General features: G+C 38.5%; 1 protein-coding gene across 1 annotated transcript in view; it reads right to left on the minus strand.

Annotated features, from left to right (window-relative positions):
- LOC138024638 (uncharacterized) overlaps window positions 1-17,997 on the minus strand; it is a 44,125-nt gene extending 26,128 nt beyond the window's left edge. The window contains exons 1-8 of the mRNA XM_068871860.1: window positions 17,928-17,997; window positions 17,769-17,848; window positions 14,899-15,046; window positions 10,139-10,480; window positions 6,587-6,758; window positions 4,127-4,373; window positions 2,479-2,557; window positions 4-200 (exon numbers count right to left, since the gene is read on the minus strand). Coding sequence (XP_068727961.1) covers window positions 4-200; window positions 2,479-2,557; window positions 4,127-4,373; window positions 6,587-6,758; window positions 10,139-10,480; window positions 14,899-15,046; window positions 17,769-17,848; window positions 17,928-17,997 — 1,335 coding nt within the window. The remainder of the gene's footprint in view (window positions 1-3; window positions 201-2,478; window positions 2,558-4,126; window positions 4,374-6,586; window positions 6,759-10,138; window positions 10,481-14,898; window positions 15,047-17,768; window positions 17,849-17,927) is intronic.
- Window positions 17,998-25,901: the final 7,904 nt, after the last annotated feature.

Here is a 25,901-nt window from a genome sequence, read left to right on the forward strand (position 1 = left end):
TACCTGACTTCTTTTTGCTCTCAACCAGTGAAGCAAGTCTCCATGGGGAACATACTCAATAATAAGACGAAAAGGCGTCTTCTGTGGAGTGGTCTCTGTCCAACAGCCCACAAAACGCAGCACGTTTGGACTCTTCCCCAGTACCTTCATGAGCTCAATCTCATTCAGAAATTCTAATTTCTGCTTTTCATTGGCGTTTTCTTGAGAAAAAAAGGTATGAGATAATGTTAAACAAATCAGTTTCAAAGTAGGTTGCTTAGTGTTTCATGTGCAGTGTGATGAACGGTTATCTATTTTATTGTAATTTGACTGCAGTCTATGCGGTAAGGCACAACCCAGTATTTCCGTTTTTCTTTCACTACGGGCAATGTAATTGGCTGTGGCATTTATGAGGATGAGTTATATACCATCTCTCGAGATAGTATAACTCTTTGAGGGAATTTCCGGTCATAAAGACGAGACAATCCCTGGTTTTTGCTTGAGAAAACAGCTTGCATTTTTAACCCGCTAAACTTAAGACGAGCTCTTTTCACTATACTTCCGGACTTTTCCGCCCATACCTAGTCAAACGTGTCCTACTGAAAACAAAAACCAATGGAGTTTTAGTTTTTAGAACTATGGGTAGTCGGAGCTTAGGAGAGTGAGTTCGATATGTTTGTAGGCGTACAGGTATCAGTTGAGGGGGAAGGATGGATGGTTCGTGCAATAGATGAATATTTTTTGCATATTTGAAAGTGAGAGTGAGTTCGATATGTTTGTAGGCGTACAGGTATCAGTTGAGGGGGAAGGATGGATGGTTCGTGCAATAGATGAATATTTTTTGCATATTTGAAAGTGGGGGTTGCGTACAGAGAAAAGGTTGTGAAGGCTAGTGATATCGTATGGTTCTGTCCAAGTGCTTGAAGAGTGCGTCAGACAAGTTAATAGAACATTTTGTTTTAGGGCCTGTTTACATGGAGTAAGGGTGTCCCTCATTATAGACTTTCGCTGCAATCTGACAGTAATCCGATCCCACAAAAGTTGACCCTGCTAGAAGGGTGACCCTACGTCAAGTGTTCACATGGCAAAAAGTTGGCCCTCCTAGGGTTACCCTACCAAGTAGATAGGGTGGCCAAGGCAAGGTTTACCCTTCTAAGAGGGTGCCCCTTCTAGAAGGGTCACCCTATCTCCATGTAAACAGGCCCTTACTGGTGCAATAGATGTTCTACAGGGCTCAGTCGTTCGAAGGCCTATCAGCGCTTTAAAATCCGGCTCCTTGTTTTGTTCAAAAACATTTCTTTGGATAATTTTCTTGGTTATTTTTAAGAGCATCCAGTCATCAATTTAAACTGAATTTCCTTTTGAATCCATTTCCCAAACCCCCCTCCACCGCAGCCGCAAAATTGCAGCCGTTCAGGGTAAGATTGTTGAGAAATTGCGTTACTTCCCTTTCCTTACAAATTTGGCACATTGGATGTTTATGAAATTATACAATCACTGGCCAGTTTTTATTGGAATCGGTTGAAATAAACAAAGGATTGTTGAAATAACATCATACTGTGATATGCCGAAAATCGCCATTGAGCGAGACAGAAATGGCCCGAACCGAAGAGAATGAAATCCAGGGAATTTTGCTTGAAATCACGGGAAAAAATTACATAGAGAGCTTAATTCTTAAGAGCCTAGTGAAGATATCTGGATACATTTTATGGCAATAGTAAAGGATTTTCATATAGTCAAAGTGGGGTTAGCATCTTTTTGTTGTGTAAACGTAATTAAATATTCCATGCGGCCTCAACAATGTGATGTATTTACCGTCGGTCGTAAACTTGATTTCCACTCTCAAAATTACCTCCAGAACCTACTTTTTGCGTAGAATATGCTTTTAGAATGATGAATTCTTGTCTTATGTGGTAATACTTGACCATTTATGAACATTTTGTGAAAACATATTTGTGACGCGTCACACACGTATCTTGATTGCCCAAACTTGCCCGATTATGCATATAACATCAACTTGACCTTTTGAGAGAACATTGAAAAAAAATCGTAAAATATTCGCAGCTGGACCCATTTCTCTGAAATTTGAAATGATGATTGCTAATGAATACAGAAAGAATTTAGAACTAACTAAAACTTTCTGTGTTAAGCTTGAGAATTAAAGTGACATGTCTCTTTACGAAGATTCAGCAAACTTTTAAACTTTTAAAAGATGAACACTTTTCGAAAACAGAATATCAGACCTCAGCAAACGTTTCAAACTATCTTATCTTATCTTATCTTATCTTATCAATAACACTTGCGCGCCCGTTTAAGCAATACCGATACCACCCTGGGCGCCTGAGTACGCAAAACGAGATTGATTCCCCTGCTGATCAACGCCGAGGACAAACGAATCACTACGTGGGTTAGCGCGTCTAAGTGAGACAGAACGTAAGCAAGCGCCTCAAAGCGGCAAATGTGTGTCGACGCAAATGTAATCTCAGAAAATACTCGTACCTTGAACACAAAAACCAGCATGTGGAGTCTTTGATGCCAGTAGCTTCCGTGCCTCCATGAGATACAAATCAGATTGAAGCTACATTTCAAGAAGTAGCTGTCACTCAGAAGCTTGCAAAGGACTGATATGCGAGTAATTTGTTTAAATCCTTGACATTTCCTTAATTATTGTTGAATGGGTTTTGTATAAATAGTTTCTGAGTAATTAATTTTATTTTTACAAACTTTATGAGTTGTCAAGTCTGATCCTTTTAAGTCTAAGTTTACTGTCCTCGTGGTCTTTACGGTTGGTGTGATATCGTCTTAAATTCCCAAGTAATCGAGGTATCATTTATTTAGTTTTTCTTTCAGCAATATGCTATTACCACAAGGAGCCTTAATTTATACTCAGACAGAATATTTCCAAAGTAATTCAGTATCTTATACCTGGTTATATTTTATTATTGAATCTTTGACCTCGGATATTGTGTTTCTAGCTTTGTGATTTGTTCACTCAATCTCGTTTATCAGCTAATATACTGTATGACCTAATTGGAAGCTAATTGGCCTTAATTTCCAAATGTCCAAGCGTTCAGAATGTAATGAAACATTAATAAAACAATTATTCCATTCGCACTTGTTGGATATGAGACCGGCTATCCCCAACTTGGCACTACTCGCCTCGTTAGCTATTTACAATCTCATATTTGATGTGTGCTCGTGTAATAATTGTTAAATAAAATTTCAGTTTACAGTTTAACGATGAAATTATATATGAAATGAATCATATACGATCCTCGCAGTTGTGGGTTCCAACGTTCCCGTGAGGAATGAATCAACGATGAAATTATATATGAAATGGATCATATATGAACTGCGGATATGAAATCAAGTGAAGCTATGATCCTCGCAGTTATGAACGCAATTTTTGCAATTGCGTAAAGAAGCCTGAAAAATTCAGGACTTCAACTACAATTACAAAAATTGCGTTCATAACTGCGAGGATTATAGCTTCACTTGAGTTTCCAGCTTATTGAGTCATGGGAATAAATCAAGTGTCCCTTATCACTACATCCACAACACTATATTTGGAAGTCAAGCCCGTAAAGTTGTCCGTTAATCGCCCTAAATCGGTCCACCCTTGAGAGTTGCTTGCTGCTGCACGCAGTGTCATGACATAAGTGCAATCACACTCATCGACATACCGCTATATAATGAGATTCACGTTACGTTAAGTGACCCTCTTGCCATGACATCATCCAAAACCCCAACCAAAGAGCGATACATGAAGTAAAGTTCTTAGGCCTAAAGGAACTCCTTTTAACACATTACGAAGTACCATTAATGGCATCATGCTTCTGAATGAGACGTGTGTCTCGTGCAAAGCAAAACGCTACTGTATCACAATGTCCAAGGCATAAATATCTGACACCTGATTACATGTAGATGACTAAAATTTTTCCAGACTGCAAACGATGTAAAGGCTAGCCATACCCAAACAGCCAACAAACTATATGAAGAGGTATTCAACTATTGTGGGGCAGTTCTCTAGAACAAATATCCAAATAATACAATGCAGTTGAAGTCGAAGCTAAATAGTTGATGCTTGCTATTGCGTACTTATTTACTGAGCTTAATTGACTCCGGAATACAAATACAAGGTAATTACTTCAGTGTGTGATCCATACAAGGAATAGACACTTTCATACCCACCATGTAATTCTTTAACAGCAACGATCTTGTACTTGAAATTTTTCTCACAGCAGTCTTTGGTATTCTTTTTAAAGAACTCCAATCCGTTAATCAATTTGGCTTTGTGCACCTTCCCAAATGCTCCTTGACCCACCTCTTCCAATAATTCTATTCTCTCCGGAGGAATTTGGCAGGAATTCAGTGGTTTAATATCCTTTGCTGTCCTAAAAAGAAAACAACCCAAAGGAACAACATCAATTACAGCTACCCAGATGTGGAACGAGGTTTCAGTAAGTTATGGGACTCACACAACGTCACAATAAATTTTATTGTAGGTCGCAGAAGGAGTGGGGCTTATCCCTAATAGTTGGCTACGAGTGCTTTACCAGGTTGGACCATAAACAATATAGAGGTTTCACAACAGCCTTTCTTGCTATCTTTTTGTTTTGTTTCTGCAACTCTGAGACTACGTGAGACCACTCCATTGAGGCTTAAATGAGATTTGGGTCACAGATCATTATTTGAACAACCCTACACCTTTTCTAATGATACCCTGCAGCTCAGACCCACCCTTGGACCTTCCGATTACCTCATAGAGTTCTAAAGTGTGATGTCATAAAAAAGTAGGTAAATTTGTGAAATTATGGGATTTTTCGGGGTACAGAGTGTTTTCACTCACGTAACTTTGTTTTTCTACCGAAACAAAGGAAAACGTTTGTATGACACAACAGAGCTCAATTCCCGGAGAATTAGTTGCGGACACCAACATGGCCGCTGTTCCTTTGTTTAGGGACACCAATGTGGCCGCCGTGACGTCACATGAAAACACTCTATTATGAAAGGACAACATCCAAAAGGCCTACTCGCCAAAAATGAGCATTTCAAGGCAAAAAAATGTCTTTGAGATATTAGCCCAGTTTTGCTCATGTGACAATGATCTCAGTCTCTTTACTGCTAGGACTAAAGTGTCGAAATGGAGTATATTTGCAATTGTACAGAACGAGATGTTTCATGTTAACCCCCGGGTTAATGAAATGAAGAGATTTATTTTTCAATGTTGACTCAGGGGTACTCTGAAAAAATCAGAGTGGCCATCCGCAGGAGTCGAACCTACACTGTACGACATTCCGATTACTAGTTTGGATGCTCTATCTGCCCCTGAGCTATAGGACACTAGTGGAAGCTAGGCCATTAAACTACAATCATGGACAAATTGTTAAGAACAATTCAGCAGTTTATCTTTCAACTCACTTATCGCATATTATGGACTCTTTTGCAACCCCCTTTCCCCCATTCAATGTTACTTGAGGGAAATGAACTGAAAACAGTGTGCAGGACTGAGAGTGGACCAGTTTATGCCCAACATTGATTGGGTGAGGAAGGGGAAAAGCGCCTCAGTGAAGTCCCAAAAATGTGCACTGGAATGAGTGTCCCAAAGGCCGAATTTGTCCGTGATCGTAGGTTCCAATGACAACTGTGCCTCTAAACTGCAAGGACTGAAATTGTCTGCAGCATGCATTCTCGCTATAATTATATTAAATGAAGTGGATGACAAATGTTAATCCCGGTGAATGAAATGAAGAGAGGATATTTCCGATGGTAACTCAGTGATACTCGGAAAGAATCCGAGAGCTCCTTTGCAGGTATTGAACCTACGACAGCCTTCAGATGACTAGTTCGGATACTCAAGCACTGAGCTATAGGAGACTCGTTGGTGCCAGGGCATGGTCCATGATTTTGATGGTGTTTCTGGGATACTCGGAAATAATCCAAGTGCTACTTTTCAGGAGTCGAACCTACGACCTTCCGATCACTACTTCGTGTACGCAATTTACGACATTTGTCTAAATTTTCACAATACTATTTGCCTAAAGATAGAAAAGCCAGAGATTTTGAAAGCCACCGTAAGTTTTTGCATAGCAATAAAAACAAACTGTGAATTCACAGCTTTACTGAATTTTATTCATTAGACGTGAAATTTTCCTTTTGTTCCCTTTATCGTAAATTTGCAAACGAATCCAGCCATAAAATTTAACTCATTTTTGGGAATACAAATGTACATGGGTTTTCTGATTTGCGTGATCACTGTACTGATAAGTTTTTTACCCAACAATGTATTATCTTTGCGTAGGCAAACGTTCTTGTGTCAAAAATTGCATATCTTTGGCCTCAGCACGACTTTACTTCTTTCTGATCATATTAAAATCTACAATGTCCTCTGTCAATTTCATTGCAGGTAGTTTTCAGTTTTCGCAATACATAAAAGGTTTTATAATAATAATAATAATAATAATAATAATAATAATAGTAATAATAATGATAATTACTATTATTATTATTATTTTATCGTAGTTTGAAAAAAGAAGCATTGTGTTATCTACCCCAATTTATGAGTCATTAAAAACAACTGTACCAGTTAAAAGAAAAAAAAGCTTACCACTTTGCAGGATACTTCTTCCTTCTCCTTTTATGGCAAGAAAAACCAATAAGAAGGAGAAAGCCAAGCAAAGATACACCGCCAATGGAAAAACCAAGAATACTCGGAATGAAAAAACCTGCTCCACTGTCATCTAACAATGGTGGCTGCGTGGTTACGTAAGTCATAACTGCTATAAAATAGAATCAAATTTTCAATGCAATAGTTTTCATGAAATTTTTAGCACACGCACTTAACTGTCTGTGTGTTTAAAACTAAGGAACAATATTATTATTACGCTTAACTCTCATGAACAGGTATATCTGCAGATGATTTCACATGCAATAACGATTAAAATTTGCAACATGAAACAAATTCACCCATCATACATTAGTGCAACGATAAACTTTATGCCTTTGAAATCTAATGCAACGTTTCTTTTATGAAATGTTTTCCCTAGTCTCTGGATATTATTGGCCTTTTATACCCCTGGTAAACATGGAGACTTCAGTTCAGATTTCAATGACACATAAATGATATGAAAGAGACAGCAACACAGCTTGTAATGATCCTTGCAGTCAGCAGTGTGATTTATTCACAAATAACACTTTGTTTGCTCTGAATCGCATCTTAATTTCCCCAGCCATTGAGAAAGGAACACTAAAACAAAACAACCAATCAGATTTCAAGGCTTTTTTAAAGTAACCAATCAAATTGCAACAAAATGAGATACAAAGAAAGCCAAAGTGTGGCAAAGTTCGTGTTTAAACTGTTTTTCATCTGACTTGAATTTCCTTTAATGGTACATGTACATAGTTTCCTTTGTTACGCTTGACTGAGCTTTTGACACATAACTTCTTAAACTCATTAATAATTCATCAAGTGATAAACCAATTGCGTGACCGCATTTAGGTCACATGGATGCACCTTGTAAAAAAACCGGGTTTGGATATTTTTTGTACCGTGTACTTTTAGGCTTGGACTGTACAAGCACAGAATCTTCTTCTTGCACACTTTTGGGAGGTCGAAACCGGCAAAATTCATCCTCACCTAACCCATCCATGTTTCGGAACTAGCTGGACGCCACTAAATGCAAATTATGGCTACTTCAAATAAACAAGCTTCAGTTGGGAAAAAACACTGACATTATCATCACCAACTGTGCGCTTTCTTTTGTTTGCAATTAGGCACCGATTGAGATGCCATTTCAAAAACTCATGCTTCGTGTTTTACCGGGGTTTCCAAACACTCGAAAACAAAAAAAGCCCTCGGCCTAACGGTCTCGGACTTTTATCAGTTTTCTCGTGTTTGGAATCGAACAGAACAGAACTGTTCATTCCATCACCAGCGGAGGTAAAGGCCAACGCATGAAATCCATATTGTGTAAATTTAGCCAATCCGGTGACATTTTTTGTGTACATCGTGATGTTGGAAACAGAAATTTTTTCTACTCTGTAAATATCGGAGACTTTTTTCCTGAAGAATATCTTAAATCCTATTAATGATTCCATGTCTGGAGTCAGGGGAAGGAAGCTGCCAGGACGCTATGATAGCCGTAAATGTGTTAGCAGTTACTGTAAAATTGCTAGGAGCTTTTGATGGGACTGAAAGAGTTCAAATGCAGCAAAGACAAGAAATCAGAATGAACTTTGCCCATGGAATGAAATAGAAGAAATGTGATTCAACACCATTCTTAATTGAAAAGCAACTTTCTTCCTTTCTTTCCAATAAAGGAAATTAATTTGAACAAAGATGGCTAATCAGGAACAAGAAAATACGTAAATAAATGAATATATCAATCAATAAATAAAAACACGATTGTTTTCATATTCTAAACTTGCAAATATCTAAATTTATTCTATCTTCTCCCACACCATGCGGAATAATCATTGTCTGTCTATATGGGCATTGGAAATTGCGATTTCATTCAGCTGTAATTCACCACATTGCCCCCAATTGCATTTCATAACGTTTTGTCTTCAAACTTATCTGGATTTATGAAAACTCACTCTTGCTGCACTGCATTGCTAAAAATGACGGAAGATTGGAGGAGCAGTATTGATAACAAAGAAGCTGTAGCGGTGGTTGCTGTGGACTTGATTAAAGCGTTTGACGCCATAGACCATAGCCTTCTGCTCGCGAAGTTGACGGCCTATGGCTTTTCTACATGAGCCCTGGAACTGATGTCCACCTACCTGCTAGGTCGTCAACAATGTGTCAGATTAGATGGCGTACATGTATGCTCTGACTTCAAAACAGTTAAATCTGGCGTTCCTCAAGGTTCACTATTGGGTTCGTTGTTGTTCAACATACATGTATTCATTAATGGTTTAAATTTTTGTGTTCCTAATGTCTCACTGCGGCTGTACGCTGACGACACGACTGCCTACATGTCAGATGTATCTCCCACCATTCTAGAATTTTCCTTCAACAAGGATCTCCAGGCTCTTTCGTCGTGGTTTTAGTCCAACTATTTAACAGTGAACTGTGCTAAGACTCAAGCATTCTCTGTCGGACCCTGTGCCTTTCATTATTCTTTATTTCTTAATAATGCTCAAATAAAATTTCTCCGATCTATTAACTGTTTCTTGGAGTAGCTCTAGACAAGGACCTATCCTATAAAGAACACATATCAGATCAACTAAAGAAAGCCTATGCCAAGGCTTCTGCACTGAGAAGAATAAGGCGTTTTCTTAATTCCTCATGATGCAATGATAAACTTTTAAAGCATTTATATTACCTCATCTCGAATACTGTGGTCCTTTGTTTGTAGGCATAGGTGCGGGTCAACGCAACCATCTCAAGATGGCAACTGTTATATTTTGAGAACATTAATCGGGCACAACCAGTTAATGTCATACGACGAACTGCTCACTGCGGCTAGCATGACATCTTTATATTGTAGGCGCTTACATCAGGCGTTAATACTTCTTTTTAAATGTCTAAATGGTACGGGTCCTACATATATTGCTAGCCTTTTTAAATACAGGCATACACGGTATAGGCTAAGAGGGGAGGGCTTGAATTTGGAATTACCTAAATTTAATTGTAAATTTAAGAAGACACTTACTCATTAACTAAGTTATGGAACAGTTTGCCTTCTCATGTGCGTCTTTCAAGTGATGCTAGTGACTTCAGAAGTAAATTGCACGATTGCAGTTTTTTAGAACGTGTCTTATAGTGTACAATAATAGCTTTTAACAGCTTTTAGAACGAGTTTTAGAGTTTTCCAAGTCACGTTTTTTAGTATGTGGCTTTTTGTTGTTTTTAAAATTGAATTCTTGCTTTGTATCTGACGTCACGGCGGCCATGTTGGTTGGTAAGAACACTAAGCTGTCTCTCCGCTGGGAACTAAACTTTATTATTATGCAAATTCTGCGAAAATAAATTGTATTGTGTTACCAACCAACATATCCGCCGTGTCACGTGGCTGTAGTTATTATAGATTTTATTTTTTCATGTTCGAGTTTTATAGCTCTTTAACGTAACGTGTTAAAATAAATGACTGATTGATTGATTGACTGATTGATTGACTAGGTATACTAAGCCTGATAAAAAGCTACAGTCCCTTACCATCTTCCAATGTCCTTACAATCTTTGAGGAACTCTTTAGCCCACACTCCACAGAACTGAAGACATGTACTTTAAATTCATATTTTGTGAATTTCTCAAGCCCTGTAACTTGCCAGAAGAAAACCAACGAACCATTGATAATTGAAACATTTTTTGCGTAAACCCAAGCCACATCTTTGATAGTTTGTATTTCTGATACGTTGGAGTCTTGCTTTTGGTAAAGAAGTTTAAAGGATATCAAGTTTCTTTCGTCGTAGTACCGTCTTGGCAGTTTCCAAGAGGCATTGACACTAGTCGATGATTGTGCAGTCAACTTGACAAGAACAGGAGCTTCAACAGGAACTGGTATGGAGAAAAAAGAATTGCTGAATACAGAATACCGCACAAGTCCAGAAACACCACTACTTATTAAATTAAAATGTGCTAGAAAAGCGTTCTTTATACGTAACTAATTTCAACCCATACTCTACTTCTGAAATGACGATTAGTTTCTCTAAATTGACTATTATTGTCAGTTTAGGACGCTTAGCTCTTGCTAGGGATTATGGGAAATTAAGATACATTTTTTTGTCAGGAGAAGTGTTTGTCACATGCATGGTCTCTATTAGGAAGAGCGAGGACCCTGGGAATGAGTGTTTGTGTGTGGTTGCCATTACTCTTCTCGGCTGTTGCTATTTGGTGAATCTTTACATGTTTTCTCCATTCAATTTTAAAGTTACGAGGTAAGGAGAAGTCGTATAAACAAAGAAAAGTTGAGGTACTTGTAAACACTTTAGAATAAATTTGAGTTTTTCACTCTGACACAAAACGAGTTAAGATTGAAAATATGTTACTTTATACTGAGTTTCACATGTACAATACCCTGGTCCCAAAGGTTTTTCTTGATTTTTCCCCGCGTGAGAAAGCCGCGAAGCGGCGAATGCGAGTCACGAAACGTTTTTCTTTCTCGCCGCCTCGAGACTTGCATTCGCTGCTTCGCGGCTCTTTCACGCGGGGAAAAATCAAGAAAAACCTCTGGGACCAGGGTACATGTACAACCCTTCAACTTAGCTTTCTTGTGAGCTTTCACAGAGCCAAACTGACAATTTACGTCTAGATATTTCTTGATTTGTCATAGTTCTTAGTTTTGGAGATTCGGAGGGAGGAGATTAAGTTAAACCACGGACAGTTGGGTATTTACAATGTATTTTAGTGCGTGAAAACTCCCTTTCTGTTTGCATATGCAAGAAATTCTTGGATGAATAAGGAACAATCGTACAAAATTCCACTTCTCAGACAGAACTGTCTGCAATTGCACACTGAAAGTATGCGTGACGCAGTCTGCAACCGTCGGAAGAAATTTATATATGAAATTATTTCATTACTTTCAACTCCTGTTTATTGCTACCAACAACCGAAGTTTCACAGGCAGATATAATATAATGACAAAGTCCAGTATTATCCTGTAGATTTACAATGAGCAATTTGAGGTAACCTCTCTTTTAGCTACGATTTGTTGACACGTTGTGTGACGGTGCCAGTGCCAATGCCTACTTGTGTGGGATTTCAGTCAAATAAACGTTGATGATTAGCATTACAGTAAATATTTCGTATACATTAATGTCATCTTATACATGTTGTGGTAAATGTCTAGTAAAGATTCCGTAGAATCTCCAAGCTGCAGACGAGAAAATGGTTAGGGGAGAAACATGTTTGGACTTTTAGTTTCGAGGAGATTAGAGGTGCTTACCACTTGTCCGAATAAACCGGTTGGGACGACCGGTGAAAAATGGTAACAGTTTTTTTCTAACTCAGCAAACCAGACCAACGAGATAGCGCTTAATACGATTTGCAATTGTTTTCGGCTGATGAGGGACTGGAAACTGGAAAATTTAGCAAATGGTAAGGAAAATTTCTGCTGTTCCGTTTGATGGGAAAGTCATTTACTGCGGTTTGTGTATTTCCTAGTCAGCAGACAAAGCTGGATATGGCCCCAGGTTATCACGTGGGATGGAGGGGGCGGTGATTGATAGAGTTAAGAGTCACTGAAGTAAACATTTTGCAGGTAAGGGCTTCTAACGCATTACAATTGGGTGCATTTGAGCATATGAGTTTCTCAGCCACCAAATCTTTTGCAATTAACTGCCAAAATGTGTTAGTCTGTCAACACGCTTCAGGCATGAACACACTACTTCAGCAAAGAGGTAAATGCCGTCTACTTATTCATCAGCGAAAATATTGGAATCAGTCGCTAGTAGCAGAGGAGAATTTGTTTACGATAATTCCGGATAAATCAGCGGGCAAGTGCAATAATGATTGTGACATGTGACCATGTGACAAACACTTAGCGCTCGAAAACAAATAAAGCCAGGCATATCGCCGGTGCTGACAAAGTGTGGGGAAATCCCACACAAAAACTAATGTCTTCAAACTTCCTGTCAAAAAATTTCACACTTTAATACTGGTAATGTTAAAACAGAAAGGCTAACTTGTAAAAGTATAGTTTACGTACAGTGTTGTATTAAAGCTGGAAGCATGAACTCTTAGCTGACAATTGCACTTGCCTGCTGATTTATCCAGCTTTATTGTAAACAAATTCTCCTCTGCTACTAGCGACTGATTCCAATATTTCCACTTACAAATAAGAGTAGACAGCATTTACCTCTTTGTAGAACGCAAATATTTCATGAGTCTTTGAAGTTGTGAGTTCATGCCCGAAGCACGTTGACTCTAACACATTTTGGCAGTTGATTGCAAAATATTTGGTGGCTGAGAAACTCACATGCTCAATTGCACCCAATTGTCATGCGTCACAAGCCTTAATCTGCAAAATGTTTTACTTTAGTGACTGTTAACACTGTCACTCACCGCCCCCTCCTTCCCCTGTGATAACTTGGAGCCATGTCCAGCTTTGTCTGCTGACTGGGAACACACAAACCACAGTAAATGGCATTTACCATCATGGTACATTATCCCAAACTCCGTCACATTTAAGTTTTGGTATCCTGTGTCAACCAACGGCTACACTGGATTTTTGATTTTGCTAACGTTAAAAGAATATTATCACGAAGGAAAACCATTTCAATGGAGAACTGTGATTGGCTCTTAAACCTTGGACATCAAAACACCACATTTAATCTCATGGGTGCTTTGTGTGATCTTCTTGAATACTCCATAAATATTTACCACGAGAAATTTACTTTGGGGAATTTGGTAATACTCACTAAATGCAGTATCCCATCGTAAAAAGGTCACTTACCATGACAAAAAGACCCCCGTGTAACCGCAAAATAAGAGAGCTACAGTGCTTTTTAATACCATTTAGCAAAAAAATCCGAAAATTTCGGGTGAGAGTCAAATAAAACAGTGAGAGTGCTTACCATGTGTCAGAATAAACCGGCTGGGATGACCGATGAAAGGGTTTTTCCAAAATCAGCAAACCAACTGAATGAGATGGTGCTTACCATTTGCAATTCGCTTTCCCATTATTGTTGTCGCCTGATGAGAGACTGGAAACTGGAAAGTTTAGCAAATGGTAAGGCAATTTCCGCCTTTCTGTTCCGAACAGAAATAGAGGACTACTTCTAGAGGTAGTCCACAATTTCCGAACGGATTTTCCACAAAAATTTCCTTTCCATTTCACTTTCAACTGAAATTTCCGGCTTTTTTGGACAAATGGTAAGCACCCTAGTTTTCCGGAAAATCCATTCAAAAATTGTAGACTACCTATACAGAGGTAGTCCTCTTTTTCCATTCCAAACGGAACAGAGGAAATTTGCTTTAAATACCATTTGGTAAATTTTCCAGTTTCCAGTCTCTCATCAGCCGAAAACAGTTGCAAATGGTAAGTGCCATCTCGTTGGGCTGGTTTGCTGATTTTGGAAAAACTGTTACCATTATTCACCGGTCATCCCAACAGGTTTATTCTGACAAATGGTGTGCAAACATGTTTGTGCAGCTTGGGATTCTACGGAATCTTTATTCACTATAACATGACAAAATGTGTTCGTTACTGTAATGCTAATCATCAACGTCTATTTGACTGAAATCCCACACAAGTACGCATTGCAGACCTAGTTTTTGTAAATCAGAACCCCAATGCCTAGCCTCGCTAGACTCAAAGCTGGGAATGTTCGATTAATAACCCTTTCACCCAACCACTAGACTACCGCAGTGCTATTTTTAGAACATTACTTTTTTTAAAATGTCAATTTTTTTTAAAATGTCATGTATTATCACTGGCTAAGAAACAAGTTTACACAGGAGAAAATGTTCATTACCAAACCTCAAGAAAAAGCTCACCATTTTAAAATCAAGAACTAGTCTTAACCACTATTCAGCAATGACTTTATATATACTACAAGTTTCGTCTTGATAAATAATTGGTGCAATTGTGAGCCAGTTGATCTTTAATTGTTAAGTGAATAAAAACAGCTCCTTCACAGTGGGTGCTCCAGGTTCACATCCCGTCCAGGGATGCAACTCTTACTTTTTTTTCTCTTCATCTGCTACCACAAGTCCGGGGACAGAGTAATCTAAATTGACGATTACAGTCAATCCAGAGAAAATTTGAAATCGTACATAATCGTCATTTCAGAGGTAGAGGATATGTTGAACTTTTACAGTGCTAACAGAAGACTGTCAAATACTATTCCTGAACATATATACATAAAGAACGAGTTCAAAAATGGAGTTCATTTTTTCTTTTCTAATTTTGTCTTTTTAAATAATTACATGTAGATGGATCTGCAAAACATATAAAAAATAAGTTCATGAGTTACCTAGAGATTTAAGTGCTCCATAGAGCTCAACTCTCAATGCCTTATGACCAAAAAAGTCAGTTGGCTGAAAGCGGACGAAGCTCGCTATGATAACCTCCTCAAGATTATGCTTGACAATGTCGTTTCGTCCAGTATTTCCATGAAAGACCTGCAAAAGAAATTAGAATTTATGCTGACAATTATGGACGGTGACGATGATACAGATGGTGACAGTAGCCTAAATATAAGCTAAAGACAGACGGCTCTGTTTGGTAAGACAAATTCACGGTGGTAACGTTTACTTTGAAAAGTTTAATGTCAACTGTCCCAGTATCAGAAACCGCGGCTTTTTTAAGGACGGTGCCCACTACCTTATTACGTGAAATTTTCGCGACACGTTAATTTCGCGATTTTGAGGTTCGCATATTTTGCGACACCTTTATTTCGCGATTTTGCGAAATTTTGCGTTTTGACTCACTTTAATTTCGCGTTTTTGAGTGAGACACACTCAAGGAGCAATTAAATGGACAGTTTGAGGATTGTACAAAAGAAGTGCTACCTGGAGTAGGGACGGAAAGCAGTAGTGACGAAGATGACCAGAACATTACCACATATTAGCTCAAAATGATTGTTATAAAGGTGTGTAATAAAGTCGCTGTTTTAGCCATTGATATAATGTGTCACTTAATTTTCGCGCCATGTTATTTTCGCGACATTTAATTTTCGCGTCACTTAAGTTTAGAGATTTTTTTTTTAATCGCGAAATTTCATGTAATAAGGTACTTCAAAGGTATTTTTTCCCTGTTTAGGAATATGCGGGAATAGCAAATCTTTACAAGTTTTATTGAAATCCAAAAAGAAAATTGGGAGTAGCCACGCATTTTTCAAAGTTAATTAATCAACAATATTTGTAAAAAGCTGTAAAATACAAAGCAATGTATATAGCGTTCTTTTCCAAATTGAAGCTCCGAACAATGGATGGTTAACCCCAATTTTCTTTTTGGATACCAAGAGCAATTGCTGAGTTCTGCTTTCCCCGCATAGTTTTAAACTGCCCAAAAATATCCCTGTATTGGAAAGCACCACCCATGGGCAACCCGAGTATTTTGATATGTGCAAAACATATGGGTAATAACAATTGCAGGCACCATCCTTAAGTGGACTCTAAAATCATGCCATCCACATTTGTGTTACCTCCCTCTCCCTCAGCAAAACGATGAAAGAAAAACTTGAGGAGGCCCCTTAGAAAAAAAAAATGGGTAAACGAAATAAGACCGATGCTGATTAAGGCCGTTCGCGCCAAAATCTTCCTACGGTGAGATTTTCTTCATTTCTCGCCTAGAGTTAGGTCATAAAGTACATACTTCAAAAATGAAAAAAAAAATGGGGGTCACCGACTTTGTTTCGGAGAAAATGGCAGTGGAAAAATGCCTTAATTTCGAGAAATCGGTCATAATAGCGAGATGTAGGCTCATCTGCTCATCCATCGAAAATCATAAAAATAAACTGTTGGAGTGAAAGTTTCCGTGCATATGTTTTTAGGAGTGAGATTTTTAGATAATTGTATGCCGCTAGGGATGTGGTAAACAGTAGAGTTCATCCTCGACGAGCGTTTTCGTAAGCTCTATCTGTTGCAACCACTACCAGAATTCGATGGCACGAGGAAAGAAAATGTTAAAAAAAGATAACTTCTTACGGTGAGAATTTTTTCATTTCATCATATTTTGTACATAGTAAGTAAAGTAAGTGATTCATGATTAAAAAAATAGGGGTCACCGATGATCTGAACGAGTAAAATCGATGTGATTTTGCAAAGCTCTTGGAAAAGTTCGTTTGTCACGCTTTTGCGTGACCTGTCGGGCAAGGACTAGAACCCAAGAGAGGATCGATCGTTGAAGAGATGAAAGGTTTTTACCGAAAAAAAAACCTTTCTCGAGCATAGCAACGAAGTTTTAAGCAGGGGTCATCTTCATTTGGTTGGTGTTTTGTATAATATCTCTCCATTGCCGTCATGCTCATCCTCTGGAGTGTGTTTTTTGGTGAAATTCAATCGCTCGCTGATTGTTTCCACGCAGGTCCGCACTATTCAAGCGGGCGAAGACCAAAGTACTGCTCAATTTTCACGAAAGTAAAGGAAAAGAACTTTAAAAACATGCATTCACTTTGAAGTTAAGTTCGTAGGGTAATAAAAACATTAAAAAGAAACAGCCCCATTAAATGTACGCAACGTTTCGTCCTCGAGTTTTCCAAACTTTCAGCCACTAGTCTACTCGATAAGCTACCTTTTCCAGAGCTTTTCCATCCTCCCGCTCATTTCTCTTTGAAGTTTCATGATGATTCGGAAATAAATGTGCCATTCTTTTGCCGGCCTGGAATTTTTTCCTCGGCGTTTTTGTCGCCATGTTATTTTAACTGATGCTTGAAAAATTTGTATGAAAGTCAAGTAGACTAGTGTACGACTGATAAAACCTCGCGAATATCAGTCGTGTAGTAGTCTACTTGACTTTCATAAATATTTTAAATCAATTTTGACTGATCACGATCTTCTCTGATCCAACGCTGTGCAAGACTTATCGTCCACGGTTTTTGCAAAGGTTTTAAAACCTCAACTTCACTAATGCTCGAAGTAATGCGTGACAGTCGCGTTACCTGCGCAGTAACATTGCGCACAAACAATTAGCGCGAACGTCCTTAAGTTCCACAGAAACGAACTTAAAGAGAATCCACTCAGCCGCCAGCAGATCTTCCTCCAAGACCAACTCCAAACAGAAAGCTACACGTATCAGCTGATGAACAAAGGATTGAAATAATAATTTTGTAGTGTCAAAGTCAAACTAAATGAACTTACAACTCTCACGAATGTATTTTCAAAATGTCAAAATAAAACATACGATAGATGCATTGTATTGTGGTGTTCTTTTACTAACTCCAAATGCACAGAAGCTCGCAGACTCACGCATTGCAATGGAGACTAAAACGGAAAAAGCATTTGCAGTCATTTTTACGCTTCATGTTAAAAAACAGCTATTTGAAAGTACACTCCCTCTAACCTGCCCACTTCAAACGTTTCATTGACAACAGCTTTTCAATGTGGACCACAAGGGAAACAAAATCAACCATTTTGGTGAATTCTCGAAAAATTCCCTTCCAACAATCAAATTTACTCGCGAATAAAGAACAAGCTACGTAGATTTGTCAAAACAAAGAATGAGTTAGACTGACTAAATTATACTCAGAAATACCAGAAACAAGGTTAATATCAAAATTATTAAAAAACATTTCAACTACGACATCCAAGAAAATAGCGGCAACGTAAGAGAAACTCGAAAAGTAATAAACAGTACTTTAGGTCGTAAGACGACAATGATTAACGAGATTTCCAGTGGGGGTCGATCATATAGTGATAAAAAAAGACATAGGGAATAAAATGAATCTACATTTCGGTATGCTCAGGGAGAATTTGGACAAGAACATTCCATATACAGGTGCCCCACGAGAAAAAATCGTAAGTAAGAGGGCATCTACAGGCCTCGAATACGAGTTATATGACAGTCGGTTCCAGACAAAACATTTCTGGCGTTTTGAAGCGTACATGATGAATTTAGACTGTCATAGCATAATCACATATTGCACAACGTACTGACCTAACGGTCAAAATGGCTTGTAAATGCTTTGAAATACTCATCCATATTCAATACTTTGAAATACTTCATCCATATTTGACCAATCAGATGAATTTCTCAAGACACGTGAGTAAGTTAATATACCTGGTAATTCACCCAACAAACCTGAAAGCCTGGGGAGGGATTTCATCGTGGCCCAAGGGATTTTAAAATAGCGGGGTAAATAGATGAACCACCTTGTTGCGTTCCTGGTAACCTTTGCAATGCAGTCATCCAAGTCTTTTTTCTCTTGTTCTTTCACCGTCTTTGGCCGCCTAATTTAACTGTCGTTTTGGAGGCATGTTGTCGTTGGTTCAAGAGCCCTCAAACCACTAAACCGGAACGTTTTTACGCTTACTGGCCGAAGTGAATAACATTTTTATTCATTGCTCAAATACATTTCTTCGATTTCCAGGTGAACTAGGCTGGCGCGTCTTTTTATGTAACATATTTTTTGTTCAGGGTGTTTTTCGATTCCCACGCAAACTGGGCTAGATCGCCTTTCACGAAGGAATAGTCTCTTTCCCATCACGATTGGTCAAAACAGCTATTGAATATGGAGGAGTATTTTAAGCCACTTAAAACATGCGCAGCACGTGTTTTGTCAGATATAAAAAATCCGTCGGGCTCCCTCAAGACTTTTTATATCTGATAAAACACTCCTGCTTGTGTATATATTAAATAGTAAATGTAAAATTAGACCTCTAACGAAAGACTGAAGAACATTGAATTCTATTTACCGATCAGTAAATCCGTACTTCGACTGTTGCAGCCTTGTGTGGGGTAACTGCTCAAAAAAGCGTGCTTTTTTGTCGAACTCCGAGATGTATAACTACAACATCCGAAGAAGCAAGTTTGACATGCACTTGTCCAAACCTAAAGGCCGGGACACACTAGGCGATAACTCATCGTTACTCTTGTCGAGCTTTCAGCGTTCTGCGATTAGGACACTGAAAAGCTACAGAACACTAGTCCCTGACAAGAGCCGCGACTTTTGCGTATTTAACGATTTTTGCGAAAATTGCGAATTTTGCGAAAAATCGCAAACCTGGACATATCTCCGCCTAGTGTGTCAGCGTGTCCCCCGCCTTAAGCAAAACTGGTTAAAAGGATCTTTTGCTTGTCGAGGGGCAACAGCGTGGGATGCACTTCCAAGTGACATTTGAGATTAGTTTCAAAACGTTTTTTGAGGAAGGACCAACCCGATAGTTATAGATTAGGGTTTTTTTTATAAATATGTTTATTGTTATCAATAATTATTATTTTCTATGATAAAGTACTCAAATTTTGGTTTTAGCAATTTAGTCTCTGTAACATTCATGCAGGTAACATTAGTATTGTTTGAAAGAATTTTAGCATTTTTTATAACTATACATATCTGTAAGATTAGATAGGTATACACGGCTCACCTAGGAACCAATATTGTATGTTGAAATTACTATCCTGTAGGAGTAAAGTCAATCAATGCATGCGTGCGTTTGTTCGTTCAATGTTGTCTGAGCGCATTGTTTTTCTCGATGATGAAGTTTTCAAGGGTCCAGCTTTCGCCAGCAGCATTACTTACTTGATGTCCAAACACATTTTAAGCCTACAAAAACTTTCCAATTTCAGTAACTTCAAGCTCCCGTAAGAAAGTGAGGATTCAATATTTAAAAAAGAAAATACCAAAATGAGTTCTTGAAAGATATGAAAATCTACCAAAAACATAACAAGTTGAAGGGTTAGGGGCACTTTAAGAATGATGATGCCATCATCAAGCTAAGGCAGTCCAAATTACAATAAAGGAAACTTAAAGCTTGTTTCATTTATTTTCCTCGTTTTTTTTACCTGGCTTTTTGAGTACAAAAATGCTTCTTTTTTAAGGAACAAGCAGGTGCCTGGAGAATATGGAGCTTTCGCACGTTTTTGAGACGCGGACGGCAACCGGAAGAGAACATTTCGCGTGCCAGGACAGTGGTGTCTCCCAGATTTTTATACCAATCATCTCTAATGGAGAAAAGATACTTAGCATTGTCAATGTGGTTGTGTAAAGACAAGTTACAAGGGAAAACAGCTGACTTCCGGTTGCCACCCGTAACTTCTTGCGTGAGTGACGGAGCGCGACTGAAGCTGTTGATTCAGGAAAAACATACAGTAATATGAAAAATTCACATTGTTTATCGAAGTTAAGTTCTTTCGAGACGCCCCACTAGCATCGAATAGAAAAACAAGCAAGATTTGAAGTTCTGCCATAAGGCAGATAAATGTTGACAACTGATAATATGGTCGGCTTGGGTTAGAAGGTTGTTCCGCCGTGTTTTCGCAGTTTGAACATACCGTGAGCTTTGTAATTTCACATGACACCCAAAATGCCCAAGGAAGTAGAACGAAACATTGCAAAAAACCACTTGAGACTGTTGAACAACATAAAAGAAATACAGCAAAAGGAACAAGTAGCAGGACGGACTCAAATGGAAAAGACTGAAGCGGATTGCATTGGGATAATCTTAAACTGAAAAAGGTCGGCCCGACGCTTTTCATGTTTATGGCAAATCACCCGCATAAAAGTCGCTTTTGCTCACAATGTGTGTGATGAAACAATAATTTTATCAGTAAAGGAATTCCACAAAACCATTTTCGAGTTTTTAAACTCGTGATAAACTAAACATTTCCGTAAGCACCCTAGAATAACGTGACAATCCCTTTTGGAGGCTTCAGTAGAACATAATCAAAGGGAGGAAAGAAGGTAAAACACAACTTTGTTTATTTAATAAATTTCAAACATTATTCCTTTTACGTAAACTTGACTATGTACAATAAACAAATTTTGTTCATGATCATTAGAATAATTGCTGAAAATCAAGATGGTCAAGAAACCAGCCTTTGATTTTCACTATAGCAAAGCCAATTGAGTTATCCAGTGGATATTGATTTATCCAGTGTGGATAAGTTGTTGTAGTTCTCCCAAATTGTGGATAATTGTGGTTGCTGGTTTAAGGAAATGGAATTACAAAGTGTACTCTGTTTTAAAACAAAGAGGACGCCCACGAGAATTCAGAATCTCAACAGTCGAACTTGAATTATTGTTTCATGTATTTCAAAATATTCCTGTTACCGAGTTTATAAGATCGACTGTAAATTTGGAAAGTGGTTTCAGTGGCAGAAGTTACGGAAGTACTATGAGGATTTCAATGTTGCCTTGAATGGAAGCTACTGATTCTCCTGAGGGTTAAAGCTTTGTAGTCTCGCAAACGGCCTCGGAGTTGCTGGTATTTTTCCAGCTGATATTGTTTCATGTATCACTTCCACATGCACACTTTTACATGCAAAGCCACCTTTTTTGCATTGAAATGTCACTGGCAACGCAGGCACAAGGCAGACAATGTTTCCACGGCTATGTTTCCATGATCAAATTTTCTACGCCACTGTTATTTCATACAACAATCCACAAGGTGCCAAAGCAGCTTAAGCGGAATTCTCGCGAGTTGTACCAATGTGTGAGTCAGCGAGCCATTCGAGTCATGCGAGTCATGCGAGCCAACATGACGAGCCATGCAAGTCAACATGCAAGTCACACAGTTATTGAAAGCTAACTGTTTTAAAATGGGTGCTTAGACTTAATAACTGTTTATCAGCGCTATTTGAAATGGGTGCTTAGACTTAAATGCGAAATTCGCACGGCTCGCATGGCTCGCTGGCTCGCAGATTTGGCAGACCCTCCAAGATCAACTCCAAACAGAAAACTACATCGGTACCAGATGAACAAAGCAGTGAAATCATAAACTTTGTAGTGTAAAAGGCAAACTAAATGAACTTACAACTCTGTATTTTCAAAACGTAAAATAAAATTACAAAAGATGCATTGTATTCCGGTGTTTCTTTTACTAATTCCACATGCGCAGACTCGCGGTATAATAACCCAAGCGTAGACGTCCATATTCGTATTCTCGGTATTGGACTGGAACTAGCTTGCAATGGATGCTAATGCGGGGGAATCTTTTCAAATGCAAATACTTTCTAATATATTCCCCCGCATTAGCCTCTAAGAAATATTTCAACTACGACATCCAAGAAAATACTGAGCGGCAACGTAAGAGAAACTCGAAAACTAATAAACAGTACGTTAGGTCGTAATTCTAAAACGACAATGATTAACGAGATTTCTAGTGGGGGTCGATCATATACTAACAACACAGAGATAGGGGATAAAATTAATCTACATTTCGGCACGCTCGGGAAGAGCGTGCTAAGAACATTCCATATACAGGTGCCCCATAAGAAAAATCATAAGTAAGAGGGCATCTACTGGCCTCGAAAACTAGTTATAGGACAGTTGGTTCCAGACAAAACATTTCTGGCGTTTCGAAGCAAAAATAATAATAAAAAATAGCATTTCAGCACTTGTTTGACAATTTTAATGTGAATCTCCGTAAAAACGAAGGCTTTCTTACTTCTATTCCATGTATTCTTATTCCAGAATACAGTCAGTCGAACGCCCCTTAATATATACGATAAACCTATAGAAAGGAAAGCTACCATAAAGTTGCTCAGCGTACACACTGATGAATCTAGACTGTCATAGGATAATCATATATTGCACATCGTACCAAGCTAACAGCCAAAATGGCTTGTGTATGCTTTAAAAATACTCATCCATATTCAATAGTCGGATGAATTTCTCAAGACACGTGAGTAAGTTGTTATAGCTGGTAATTCACCCAACAAACCTGAAAGCCTGGGGAGGGATTTCAACGTGGCTCCAGGGATTTCAAAATAGCGGGTTAAATAGATGAACAATGGAATGCAAAATGAAGATTTATATAATACCACGAGTGGCATTATGTAATGCCTCATGTTTATTAACATAAATTATGCTTTTCATGACTCCTTTCTTTGTTGTTCCTTGATATCTGCCACTCGGAGAAAACCTTAAACGACCACCTTGCTGCATTCCTGGTAACCTTTGCAATGCAGTCATCCATGTCTTTTTTCTCTTGTTCTTCCACCGTCTTTGGCTGCCTAATTTAACTGTTGTTTTGGAGGCATGTTGTCGTCGGTTCAAGAGCCCTCAAACCACTAAACTGGAGCATTTTTACGCTTACCGGCCAAAGTGAACATTTTTATACATCGCTGAAATCGCTGAAATACATTTCTTCGATTTTTAGGTGAACTAGACTGGCGCGACTTCTTATGTAACGTCGTTTTTGTTCAGGGTTTTTTTCGATTCCTAGGCAAACTGAACTAGACCGCCTTTCACGGAGGAATAGTCTTTTTCCCATCACGATTGGTCAAAACGGCTATTGAATATGGGACTCTGAGAGGCTCTAACGGCGCCCGGTCGCCTGAGGCGACTAACATTTGGCTTCAGGCGAGTGAGAAAATTACCCGGTCGCCCGGCCGGGCACTCTGGCTTTTTGTATTTCAGGCACATAAGACGGCTAAGAAAATTAATATGCTGGGCCCGGTTGTTCGAAAGCCGATAAACTTAATCCAGGATTAGCCTAAACTTTTGTTCCATGTTTATAACTTTTCGGTGTAACTTTTTCGGCCTATTTTTGTTTTTCACGATTGACTTCTTCTAATGTAACGTTCTGCCGAGTATCAGCGTTGAACATCATTTCGGAGTAGACAAATAAACTGCTTGGTTAAATTTTAATCTGGGATTAGCGTGAATCGGCTTTTGAACAACCAGACCCTGATGGTTACAGTTTATGAAACCTCGCGGAAAATGTTTTTCCTTCGTACGAAACAATCAGTTCAAGTGCCGTTCCACATGATTTCACATGTAACATAATTAATTACATAAAGAATTAATTAATTCGGGCAACCAACTTGGAGGGCTGGGCGCCCTAGCTGAAATGCTTGGGAGCAAAGGGCTCCCCGAAATTTTCCTTAGAGCACAGCCTTGGATGCATAACTACAACATCCGAAAACCGAAGCAGCAAGTTTGACATGCACTTGCCCAAACCTGAGACAAACTGGTTAAAAAGATCTTTTGCTTGTCGAGAGCAACAGCATGGGATGCACTTCCAAGTGACATTTGAGATTCGCTTTAAAACGTTTTTTGAGGAACGATCAATCCGATAGTTAGATTTGTTTTTTTTTTATTATTTATTATATTTATTCTTATCAATAATTATTATTTTCTATTATAAAATAATCAAATTTTGGTTTTATTAATTTAGACTCTGCAACATACATGTAGCTAACATTAGTACTATTTAAGAGAATTTTAGCATTTTTTTAACCACACATATATGTAAGATTAGATATATACACGGCTCATTTAGAAACCAATATTGTATGTTGAAATTACTATCCTGTAGAAGTAAAGTCAATGTATGCGTGCGTTCGCCCCTTCAATGTTGTCTGAACACATTGTTTTTCTCGACGATGAAGTTTTCAAGAGTCCACCTTTCGCCAGCAGCATTACTTACTTGATGTCCAAACACATTTTTTGCCTAAAAATTTTTTTCCAATTCACGAATTCCTCTAGTCCTAGCTACAAATATCTCGTAAAATCGTCTAAATATGTTTCCGGAAAGTCCTGATATTTTTCCGAAATATCTCGCTGTTTCCCCCTAAATATTGTGAAAACATTCTAAATATCCCAAATATTTCCTTAACAGTTTTCTATAAATATTATAAACTGATCAAAAACTTAATTTATTGGCAAGACCGCAATGCGTCAGTCCCTACAAAGTACAAGTAAATGGAAGCACTAAAAGCTGGAATCCGGAATCCGGAAACAATTCGCGAGAACTACTCACTCCTTGTACGCTCTGCTATAATCTGCACACTCAAGTATTTCACTCTGAGAAAATGTGTACTGTAAAATGCATCTGACCTTGCTATTCTCAGTAGATAAACAGATTTGAGAATGGTGATGGCATCATCCAGCTAAGGCAGTCCAAAATAATTACAATAAAGGAAACTTAAAGATTGTTTAATTTGTTTTCCTCATTTTTTCACCTGACTTTTTGGGTTCAAAAATGCTTGTTTTTAAGGAACAAGGCGCCTGGAAAATAGGGAGTTTAAGCAGGTGCGTTTTTGAGACGCGGATGGCAAACAGAAGAGAACATTTCGCGTGCCAGGACAGTGGTGTCTCCCAGATTTTTGTACCAATCATCTCTAATGGAGAAAAGATATTTTGTGGTCGTGTAAAGACAAGTTGAAAGGGAAAACAGCTCACTTCCGGTTGCCGTCCGTGTCTCAAAAACGCGCGTGCTTAAGCTTGCTAATGTCTTGCGTGAGTGACGGAGCAGAAGCTGTTGATTCAGGAAGAACATACAGTAATACCGTAAAGTTCCGATAGTAACGACCCCCGAATTCAGGTCAATTTTTTGTGGCCGCTAGTAAGTCCCGAAAGTAGTGAGACCAAGT

The sequence above is a fragment of the Montipora capricornis genome, chromosome 11 (genome assembly GCF_036669925.1).
Source record: "Montipora capricornis isolate CH-2021 chromosome 11, ASM3666992v2, whole genome shotgun sequence".
NCBI lineage: Eukaryota > Metazoa > Cnidaria > Anthozoa > Scleractinia > Acroporidae > Montipora > Montipora capricornis.